The 12,656-nt window shown below is 40.1% G+C and overlaps 1 protein-coding gene across 4 annotated transcripts in view; it reads left to right on the forward strand.

The window, feature by feature from the left end:
• myo7aa (myosin VIIAa) overlaps positions 1–12,656 on the forward strand; it is a 111,066-nt gene that overhangs the window by 7,168 nt on the left and 91,242 nt on the right. For all 4 annotated transcript variants that reach the window (NM_152983.1, XM_073928789.1, XM_073928791.1 and 1 more), the window contains 1 exon segment: positions 912–975. In NM_152983.1, the coding sequence (NP_694515.1) occupies positions 958–975 (18 nt within the window). In that variant the 5' untranslated portion in view covers positions 912–957.

Here is a 12,656-nt window from a genome sequence, read left to right on the forward strand (position 1 = left end):
CAACGTAATAAATAAAATATAATACAATAAGAAAAAATATATATGTAATAATAAGAAAAAAATTGAAATTTATTTTTTGCAAATGTTTTCTTAACTTAATTTAAAATGTAACCTCAACCAAACTGAAATTAATGATTATAAAACAGTTTTATTGTTGATTTTTTGATTTTATTAAAAAATAAATTGTACGAGAAACAAACAAAAAAATTGAATCCAAGTGAAAAATATGAGTAAAATAATTTAAATTTAATACAAAATGCAAATTAAATGCAAAATTATTTAAATTTAATTTAAGTTGAGAGAAAAATTGATTACATTTATTATTAAATATATGTATAATGATTATAAAAACTATATTAAAAAAAATAAATGCAATTACAATTAAAGCATAGCACAATAAAAGCCTAATAATGTATAATGACAAACCTGTAATATATAAAAATTTAAATAAAACTTTTCACACAACAATGTAAAATAAATAAAACACTAAAACTTGATCTAAAATTAAAATGAAAGTAGAATCAAAGAAAACGAATTAAAAATATGTATAAAAGCCTGACAAGTATTTCACTGATGGTCAAATCTGTAACAGTCGGAGGGTGTGTGTGTTGTGTTGCTGTTTGAGTGTGTATAAGCAGGTCAGAGGTCAGTCTGTGTTAAAGGGAAACATGAGGAAGTTCATCCATAGCTAAATTATTTAACACCGCACATACACACACACTGTTCTCTCTCATGAGCTGTAATTTGCTGCTCCTGCTTTTGGTGTTTTGTTTCTGCTCACCAGATTCTTAAAGCTAATTGTGTTTGTGTGTGTGTGTGTGTGTGTGTGTGTGTGTGTGTGTGTGTGTGTGTGTGTGTGTGTGTGTGTTTATTCTTTCTCTATAAATCGAATTAATGCGTGTTTGTTTTAGGGGTCTGGTGTGAGACGTCTGATGTCCGGGAGGAAACACACACACCATGGTCATACTGCAGCAGGTACACACACGCACACATACTGTATGGTCATTCTGCTGTGGATACACGCATATTACACACAATACAACACAATATGACTTAATAAACAAAACACACATTTAGTCATGAACACACACACATACATTTATCACAACACGCACAGTTATAACTTGCACACACATTTAACACAAATGCACACACAGTTAAAACGCTCAAAGTACACACAACACGCATATTCAAAAGAAGCATACACTCAAACACAACACATATTTATCACACGTTTCACTCACAAACACGCATTTAACACACACGCACATGCATTAATGCAATTAAAACATACAAACAAGCATATTTAACGCAGAAAGTCACACACACAACACGCATATTTAACGCAGGAAGTCACACACACACACACACACACACACGCACACAACACGCATATTTAGCGCAGAAAGTCTCACACACAACACGCATATTTAGCGCAGAAAGTCTCACACACAACATGCATATTTAACGCAGAAAGACACACACACAACACGCATATTTAACGCAGGAAGTCATACACAAACACACAACACGCATATTTAACACAGAAAGACACACACACATTTACATACACATTTAACACAAATGCACACACAGTTAAACACACCCTCAAAGTACACACAACACACATATTTAACAGAAGCATACACTCAAACACAACACACATTAATCACACGTTTCACTCACAAACACACATTTAACACACACGCACATGTATTTATGCAATTAACACATACAAACAAGCATATTTAACACAGAAAGTCTCACACACACACACACACACACGCATATTTAACGCAGGAAGTCTCACACACACACACAGACTCACACACCACGCATATTTAACACAGACACGCACGCACACACTCAGTGTGTCCAGAAATAAAGCAGAGTAAATGCTGTTAACTCATTATGTTTAATCTGATCAGCTCCGCAAACTGCACTGCTGTGTCCGTCTGTGCTCTTCTGGAGGCCTTCAGACTTTTTTTTTTGTCTTGAAACAACTCTAGAATGGGGTATATGCACATGGACTTTTAATTTCAGTTAGCCAGCCCCAGTGCTTCCGGTGATTTGTCATCTCATACGAAATTGCCACATTCAAGATCAGATTTCTGTAAAGGGCACCTATTTTACCTCTTTTACAAGACATAAGATAAGCCTTTGGTGTCTCCAGAATGTGTCTGTAAAATTTCAGCTCATAATAACCCTTCAGATAATTCATTATATCCTCCATAATCTGCCCATTTTGCTGTCTGAGTACAGTGTAGCTGTTTTTGTAGCTTGTGGCTTTAAATGCAACTGAGCTGCTTCTCCCCGCCCACTGTTCCCATGTGCATGCCTGCTTCTCATCATACCTTATGCCAGATAAACAGCAGTCAGTGATAGAGACAGACATGGATGAAGCTGAAATACAGCTCATTAGTCAATAATACCAACTAAGTTTATTTGTTGTATTTGTGGTTTATTCAAGCCTTTCTGAAACGATGAGTCTGACACAAATGCACCCAAATTACTAAATGTGTTCTGGAGCTGTTTCAATGTAAATAAACAGTTAAATGGTCAGTAATACGTTTTTATTTTTATTAATTGCAACAAAAAATAAAAAATAAATAGTATACATTAGCAGAAAATAAATTAGCAAACAGTTCAGCTTGTTTTAAATTAATAGATATTATAAAGAAGTAGAATCAAGTTAATCTCATTAACATTTTTCTTACCATAAAACTTACACATGCTGATTAAAGAGCACTCATTCAGATTTTTCGTTTGATTACCGTATTTTCCGCACTATAAGGCGCACCTAAAAGCCTTAAATTTTGTTATAAAACGGCCATGCGCCTAATAATCCGGTGCGCTTTATGTGTGCACGGAGTTCAAAAATCTGCCTAATCTGGACAGTTAGAAGACCAACTTAAATGAATTCGGAGCTTGCTGTCATTCCGGGAGGACTAACAAAAGAACTTCAACCGCTGGATATTGGTGTAGACGGCGTTTAAAGTGAAGTTGCGAGCTGCGTGGGAGCAATGGATGACAGACGGCGAACACACTTTTACTAAGACTGGTAAGCATGCCGGGCGAGTTACGCCACCATATGTGAATGGATTGTGGATGCCTGGGCTAGGGTGTCTGCTTTAACTTTTGTCCGAGCTTTCGCAAAAGCCGGAACAGCCACCCGGCAATGAGACTGACTCCGACAATGATGAGAGAGAACCCGGCGTGTTTGATGACGAAACTGCCCAGCTGTTCAATTCAGACACAGAAGATGAGGACTTTGATGGATTTTTGGGAGAAGACTGATTGAAAAAAATAATAATGTGAGTGTATTGTTAAATAGTACAATAAAGTTCAACTAAACTATGTTAACTGTTTTGCTTCCATTACCTTTTTTGCAGACAGTGTATTTTAGCGTGCGCCTTATAATACGGTGCGCCTTATGTATGGGTCAAGTACAGAAATAGACCCCGTAATTGAGACTGCGTCTTATAATCCGGTGCGCTTTATAGTGCGGAAAATACGGTACATTAAATAACAGAGGTGTCACTTTAAAAATGCACATATCTAACTTTGTAATGAAAGCATTCGATTGCTTTACAAATTTTTATGCTCAATTAGAACAAAATTAGTTGTTTTTGAAAAAAACCCACCAAGATTGACATGTTTAGATTTTATTATTATTAATTATGTGTATATGTCTGTTCAAACACAAACCCAAAACCCAGACTTTTGCTCCGCTTCAAATCGCAGACAGAATCCGTCTGGGAAACAGCGTCTATTTATCACTATGGAGCGCGTCAGCTGAGTCACGCACCGCTATATGACTGTTTTGTTACCGGCTCCAGACCTAGGGGAATCTGGACCGGCACAAGCCAAATCACGCACAAAACTGTGAATGATAAGGAGACAGACACGTTATAGCATTGCTCGAGTGCAGTTTAATATATCAAAGATAATTACTTTTTTTTAAAGCTAACACATTGTACACAGTGTTCCAGAATAAAACCAAACGTATATCAATAAGATAAAATTCAAATGTGTCATGGATATCAATACACATATTACTCAATGCAATATCAATACACAATATCAATACACACTCAATGTAACTAGATTTTCTCTGTGAACAAAAGGCATTAATACATTGAACAAAAATACTTTATACACTTGAATACACTCCTCAGAATACAGTCTTGGTCTTACTTTGAGATACTTAAGTAATATTACAAGAATTATTAAAATAATACATTTCTTACTCTATCTATAACTACTGGTATAAATGCAAAAATGATGCTAATCATTATAATTAATTCAATGTAACATTTTCCTTCACAACATTTCCAATTTACATTACATCAGCATTTATATTAACACTTGTTAATATATTTATGAGAAATACCGACAATTTAGGATTAAATAAATGTCACTTTTACTCATGTAATAACCCTAAGTTATTGAGAAAGCCAATTATGATGTTATAAAACCAAAAATCCAGCATTAAAACATTAAACTTGTACTATCACTTATTACTATTGTGTTACTATACACTACTATACAGCGTTATGCTTTCACAAACATTTTAGAAGAGAATCAATATAAAAATATGCCCCATATTAACCTAATCTGGCTGACATTCATAACAAATGTAACAATTACAACAATTACTTAACATTAAAGTGCTTAGAAAAGGATCTAATGCATATTTCTGAATGCATACATCACTACATGCTCCGTTCACATCATTTGAGTTAACCATTAACTCATCATTAGCTTCGGCTGCTTTTGCTAACCACGAGTGGCTACAATGTTTACGATCTAATTAAACCAAAAACGAATCAATTCCTAGAACTAACACCTTCTAAAATAGTTTCTTAACATTTCTTAAGAGTAAAGATGATAAATGTTTCACACAAACCACTTTAAATGAGTGTTAATCCATACCTGTGAATGATAAGGAGACAGACACGTTATAGCATTGCTCGAGTGCAGTTTAATATGACCTCGAGCTGCCGGTCTCCTAGGTAACCCACTAACGCGCCACACTGCCCTCTACAGGTGTGGTGCTGAACTACATGAATCATTTCATTTACTCATAAGAACTAGGACAGGAATAAAACAAAAAAATTGAGGTAAAGGGTGAGAGGGGGGGTTAACTTTTTCTTTTAATCACATTATATAAAATAATATCCCTCTATCCGTCACACTCTCCCCGGCTTTAATGGGATGTCTCCTGGCATCCAAAACCACATTAACTATAATATTGTCAAGTAAATTAAATGAGAATCAGTCTGTAGTCTGAACTGTTTATCAAGTCAGTAAACACTCTTAACTCGTGTCAATCTGCATAAAGTCATAATTAGCATATAAAGTCAGTCTACAATGTCAATATCTGACTTAGTCTCATCCACAGGAATCTTTCAATAAACCCATGCCACTGGGTGGGGGTAATAGCTCACTTCAGGCGATACTGGTAGGATAGGCATTGGGTAAAAGCCGCAGCACATAGCATTTGCTCCTAATCTCCAAGGCTGGTAAGAAGGTGCTCCTGGCTGGTCATACATCAAGAGATTTCGGGGCTTGACTTGCCGTGTGGATCTCCTTAATTGTTGTTCCATTTCCCTCACTGGTGCTAGAACAGTTGTGGGATCTGTTGCCAGTGGGTCAAAGATTCCATCCTCCACCACATTATCACTATGCACCTCTTGACTCTCCACCAATGGTGGTGGTGTAGCATCGGTTGTTGTGGGTCTTATCTCTGATGTTATGAGTGAATCCCTCAGATCAATTTGTGTGGCATCGTTACACTCTGAAGTTTGACTTAATGGCTGATATTCGGGAGCTATTGCCCTTAATCCACAATGAGGTTTTGGGTCTGGTAGATGGTGTCTGACAGTTTTTCTTTCGTACACAGGCAAGGGTCTAAGGTGGTAGGAATGGTTTTCCTCATCATCGGAAATACTGATATCTGATTCAGCTGTTTCTCTACGTCGAAGGTGACATTTTTGTCTGGGTGGCTTCTTCCCAACACCCTTATCTTCTTCCTCAGAACTGACGAGTAAGTCACTAACTGGGAGAAGCAGGTTGCGGTGCAACACTCGAAAAGTTCTGTCACCTGTTTCAGCCTGAATCCGATACACAGGACTATCCTTTATCCTCTCGATGACTCTGTGGACCTTTTGTTCCCAGTACTGCCTGAGTTTGCCAGGACCCCCTCTCTCAGACAGGTTCCTGACCAACACACGATCTCCAGGTTGTAGTACAGCTCCTCGGACATGTTGATCATAATACCTTTTCCCTTTTTCAGAAGATCTCTTACTGTTCTCTGCGGCTATTCGATATGCTTCCTGCATTCGTAAAGCCCAGGTCTGTGCATACTGTTGCTTTGTCCGCACATGCTAGTCTGAGTTAAGGTTGAAGATTAGATCAATGCGCAATCGAGGATGTCTCCCAAAGAGGAGGAAAAATGGCGAGTACCCTGTTGCCTCGTGTCTTGTGCAGTTGTAGGCATGCACAAGATTCGGAAGATGGTCTTTCCACTCTGCCTTTTTCTCCTCTTGAAGCGTTCTTAACATCTGGAGCAGTGTCCTGTTCAGGCGTTCAGCAGGGTTCCCCTGTGGGTGGTAGGGAGTGGTACGGGAGTGAGAGATGCCTGCCAATTGTGTAATCTTTGGAACAAGGTATTCTCAAACTCCCGACCCTGATCATGATGGAGTTTTTCTGGATATCCAAATCGAGGAATGAAATCAGAGAAAATCCGTTCAGCGGCTGTCTTCCCAGACTTATTTCGAGTGGGGTAAGCTTGTGCGAACCGAGTAAAGTGGTCTACGAGCACAAGTATGTACTCATAGCCACCCTTACTAGGCTCGAGGTGTAAGTAATCGACAGAGAGCAACTCAAAAGGTGCGGTAGTGACAATGGAACCCATTGGTGCTTTTTCAGGGACCGTAGGTCGTTTTTGCTTAATGCAAGGACACTGGCGTATAACATAGTCCTCAATTTCCCGCTGCATATAAGGCCAAAAAAATCTTTGTCTGGCGAGATGAATAACTTTATCAGCACCAACATGTCCCATGTCATCATGTAGATGTTTCAGCACCATCGATGTAAGTGATGTTGGAAGGACCAGTTGTTGATTGGGCCCAGACTCTCTGTACAAGATCCCCTCTCTCAGCTTTAGTCGGTTCCATTCCCTTATTAGCCGCTGTGCTCCAACAGACACCAAACTTTGACCCTTGTCCTTGGGAGTCCATCCATTTTTTTTCAATTTTACAACTTCACAAATGGTGTCATCTCTATTCTGAGCATCTCTGATATCCTCAGGGGTAAATACAGGTATACATGCAGCAGAGAGATCCTCCTCTACCCGTATCTGAAGAGCCACAGCCTGTGGTACCTGCTCTTCCCTCTCAGCCTTATTTCCCTGCCAGATGGTAGATATCACCTCAGGCTGTACTATTTCAGTGTACTCTCTCAGGTGGTCGGTGAGTCTTACTGGAAATCGGGACAGAGTGTCTGCATCAATGTTAGTCTTGCCTGGCCTGTATTTAATGGTGAAATGGAAATCTGCTAATTCACCAACCCAGCGATGTCCTACAGCACTAAGCTTGGCGGTGGAAAGGACATAAGTCAGGGGGTTATTATCTGTATATACAGTGAAAGTGGGGGCGTAGTACAGATAATCCCGAAACTTATCACATACGGCCCACTTCAAGGCAAGGAACTCCAGCTTACTAGAATGGAGGTGGTAATTCTTTTCAGCAGGCGTGAGTGTCCTTGATCCGTATGCGATAACACGTAGTTTACCACTCTGTTCCTGGTATAACACAGCCCCCAACCCTTCATTTGATGCATCTGTGTGTAGAACAAAGGGTAAGTCAAAGTTGGGGTAGGCCAAGATGGGAGGACTAACCAACATGTCTACCAGTCGAGACACCACAGCACTATGCTCAGAGGACCAACAGATAGGTGTCTTAGATGGTAAGTGGTCACCACCCTTTCCCCTTTTGGTAGATTTTACAAGACCAGGACGTTGGCGAGACCCTTCAGGATGTTCTTGGAGCTTAAACAAAGGCCGTGCTATACGGGAGAAATCTTGGATAAAGGAGCGATAATAACCCAAGAACCCTAGCAAAGCTCGAACCTCACCGACTGTTTTTGGCTTCTTCTCCTTTAGTTTCAACACTGCCTCCAGATCCTTAGGATCCACCTGAACACCTTCACTAGTCACCAACCTTCCTAAATACCGCACTTGACGTTTGAAAAGTTCGCATTTAGTCGGCCTCAGTTTCACTCCACACTCCTGAAGACGACACAGCACTTTTCTCAGGTCCTCAACATGGTCTTGGAAGGTTTTGGAGAAACAGAGCACGTCATCCAGATAAGGGAAACAACATTCATTCCTGAGATTAACTAGTACGCCTTCCATGCAGCGCTGGAATGCTGCCGGTGCATTGGTAAGGCCAAAGGGGAGACGTACCCATTCATAGAACCCCCAAGGTGTGCTAAAAGCGGTCATGTGACGGCAACTTTCCTCAACAAAACCTTGATGGTATGCACTACCTTGGTCTAGTATCGAGAACCAGTAGTTGCCACCTAAATTATCCAACAGGTCTTGAATGCGTGGCAGTGGGTGACGGTCAGGAATAGTTTTATTGTTCAGTCCCCGGAAATCAACACAGAGACGTAAACTCTGGTCCTTTTTTCTTACGCACACGACTGGAGATGAGTAAGCTGATGTTGACTTTCGAATCCAGCCACGGTTAAGTAAATTCTGTACATAATCTTTGACTTCACGATATAAGGGTTTTGGTATGGCATTATATGACTTTTGTATTGGAGTGTCATCCCTAAGATTGATTCTCAGTTGCAACTCTGGGATGCACCCAATATCTGCCTCATCTTTGGCAAAGACCATAGACTCTTCATATAACATTTGCCTGACAATTCTTTGCTCCTCCTCTGCTAGGTGGGATACATCAACTGGAGGGTGCCATTTGTCTCTGACCTTTGATACTGCCTCTCTATCAAGCTCTTTGTTGTGATAGCTCTGAGAGTTAGTGCATAACTGGGCTCCACAAGTCTGAATGGACTCAATATTCTTGTGCTTGGAGTTCAGTACAGGCTTCAAATCAGCAATCTCTTCAAGCGTACCCAGGACTGTTCTTTGAGTCAGGTAAATAGTGTGTTGGGTTGAGTTCTGAATGGGGATTTTAACACATTTTGATGACCCCAAGGGAACGTCTACCAGTGATGGAAACAGATCTAAACCCACCGGGCAAGTACTCTCAGTAAGAGGTTGAAACAGCATGGTACAGTTCCCGGGTGCCCCCTTAACTCGACACCGAACTTCATAGATTTTGCCAGCAGGGATGTTTACACCTTTTTTACTGCTGCGTACAACACAAGGAGTTGGTTCAACAGAAGTTGGTATCTGAAGGAGAGAGACTAGTGTTCCGATGGAGCTCTTTGGTATACTTAAAGAATCTGTCAGGATAGCGGTCACATCCACAGTGTTGCCATGCTCTTTAATAATTTCAGCGATTACGTTGCTACCTAACAAGGGACAGTGGCAGTTCTGACTGATTAAAAGGGGTACACTTATTGTTATAGACCCATGGTGTCTGCTTGAAATCTGTAGGTCAACTTCTGCCCATCCCTCAAGGGGTATTTCAGTGCCATTAGCTGCTGAAATTTCAAGTGACTGACTGTTAAGAAGTGAATGAAGTGGCTGGATTTTGACATGGGGTGATGCTTTATCTACCCAAGTTTTGCTAACCATTGTCACCTGTGCTCCAGAATCTAATAACATTTCTATTGGCACACCATTGATATTGCAGGAAACAGTGCAACGATTTCCAATGAGCTGGGCCACCCGTTTCTTTGGGTCTGAATGGCAAGGTGTGGCTGACATGGTAGCTGTGTCTGTGGGCTTAGAACTGTTCACGGTCGCTGGCTGCCCTTCTCCAGCGACCTCTTCCCGTTTACCGACATCCGTCTCTGCAAACATCCAATTGCTCTGTGACCTGCCTGACCACACACAAAGCAATGGGGACAGTTAATTATCTCTTTCATTATGCAGTCAGGGCATCTACCCTTTTTCTCACTTGTTTGGGATAGCGGCTGCTTAACAGGTGTACTAGAACTTCCAGTCGGTGGACGGTCAACAGGCTGATTCACCAGTTTCATATGTTGAGTCAGTGAGGACACTTGAGCCGTCAGCTCTCTGATGGCTTCACGGTTAGCCTGCAACTCAGCATCAATTTGGTTTTGTTTTGTCACGTCAGTCGGTACAGTTATGTCAGAATGAGCTACACTCACAGTCACTGACCTAGACTTGGCCACAGCACCAAGGCGCTTTAACCTAGCTTCTTCCTCCATGGTTGACTTAGTCAGCTGTTCCAACAGTGAGTCATCACTAACTTGTGTGTCAGCAAGGAAAGGTTTAATGTCCTGCCTAACATAACTGTTCTTGTCATTTAAACCTTGATACAAGGAGTGCAGAAAGGTACCTTGAACCAGTCGCTTATCATAGTTAAACTCTACACCAGGCTGCTGTGACTCAAACAGAACTCGTTGTTTTAGCCCTATAAGTCTATAGAGAAACTGGTGTGGACTCTCTTTGTCTTGTTGTTTAGCATTACTGAGCTCATGAAAGAGCTCGGTTACACCTTTATCTCTCACATGTGCACGGAGAAGTCTCTTTAACCCATTTACTGTTAAACCGTCATGATTAGTGAGCATTTCTCTGAAGGTACCAGATTTAGTTATCTTGAGCACTGCTCTAATAATTTCAACCTCACTAAACCCCTCTTGTAGAGCAGTGTCAATCTGCTTACAGAGACCACTAAAAGAAATGTCAGACCCAGTATCAGATATTTGACCCCCATGAAATTTGCATTCCCGACGAGGAAGCAAAGCTGTGACATCCGACAGTCTCACAACCTGATCAGTGACAGATGAAGATAGACTTGCTCTACCCTGTTGGGTGTCACGGGTACCAGTGTCACCTAAGTGGCCTGGTGTGTAAATAGTTCTGTCTATAGGTGATGTCAGGGCAGGCGAATCATGACTGAGGGACGGTGGTGCATGAAAGTCTGTATGTGATGGTTGTGCATGTTTGTGTTTGTCCATTGCATATGTGTGTATGTCCTCTGCTGAAGCAGAAACTTGTCTGTGTGTATGGGTAAGTGCATTGTCTATGGGAACGGCAGGAACATTGGCCTCACCAGATCCAGAATCGATTGATGTCAGTTCCTGTAACAGTTCCTGAAGTGAGAGAAGTTGAGCCATACCTTCATCTTCCATTGTTTTCAACCTTTCACTTCTGGTGTAGTCGATGATGAAATCATAAAGCTCAGGTTCACTGAGGCCTTCTGTACTCTCGCTGCCATCTTCAATAGCCCTGGCAACCAACTGCAGTTGACTGGTACTCAGAACAGAAAGCTTTTTGTGAATCTGGAAAATCAACATCCGTCGTGGGGTTACGGTAGCCATCGCGATTTTTCACCAGTGACGCTCACACTCTGGATGACGCTGGGCACAGCAGCCTTCCTTGAAGCTCGATCGCCAACCTCTACCCGTATCGTGACAGCTCTCCCCACTCGACGATGCAGAATCCCGGACGAGCCCCCAATTGTTACCGGCTCCAGACCTAGGGGAATCTGGACCGGCACAAGCCAAATCACGCACAAAACTGTGAATGATAAGGAGACAGACACGTTATAGCATTGCTCGAGTGCAGTTTAATATATCAAAGATAATTACTTTTTTTTAAAGCTAACACATTGTACACAGTGTTCCAGAATAAAACCAAACGTATATCAATAAGATAAAATTTAAATGTGTCATGGATATCAATACACATATTACTCAATGCAATATCAATACACAATATCAATACACACTCAATGTAACTAGATTTTCTCTGTGAACAAAAGGCATTAATACATTGAACAAAAATACTTTATACACTTGAATACACTCCTCAGAATACAGTCTTGGTCTTACTTTGAGATACTTAAGTAATATTACAAGAATTATTAAAATAATACATTTCTTACTCTATCTATAACTACTGGTATAAATGCAAAAATGATGCTAATCATTATAATTAATTCAATGTAACATTTTCCTTCACAACATTTCCAATTTACATTACATCAGCATTTATATTAACACTTGTTAATATATTTATGAGAAATACCGACAATTTAGGATTAAATAAATGTCACTTTTACTCATGTAATAACCCTAAGTTATTGAGAAAGCCAATTATGATGTTATAAAACCAAAAATCCAGCATTAAAACATTAAACTTGTACTATCACTTATTACTATTGTGTTACTATACACTACTATACAGCGTTATGCTTTCACAAACATTTTAGAAGAGAATCAATATAAAAATATGCCTCATATTAACCTAATCTGGCTGACATTCATAACAAATGTAACAATTACAACAATTACTTAACATTAAAGTGCTTAGAAAAGGATCTAATGCATATTTCTGAATGCATACATCACTACATGCTCCGTTCACATCATTTGAGTTAACCATTAACTCATCATTAGCTTCGGCTGCTTTTGCTAACCACGAGTGGCTACAATGTTTACGATCTAATTAAACCAAAAACGAATCAATTCCTAGAACTAACACCTTC

The sequence above is a fragment of the Danio rerio genome, chromosome 18 (genome assembly GCF_049306965.1).
Source record: "Danio rerio strain Tuebingen ecotype United States chromosome 18, GRCz12tu, whole genome shotgun sequence".
Classification (NCBI taxonomy): Eukaryota; Metazoa; Chordata; class Actinopteri; order Cypriniformes; family Danionidae; genus Danio; species Danio rerio.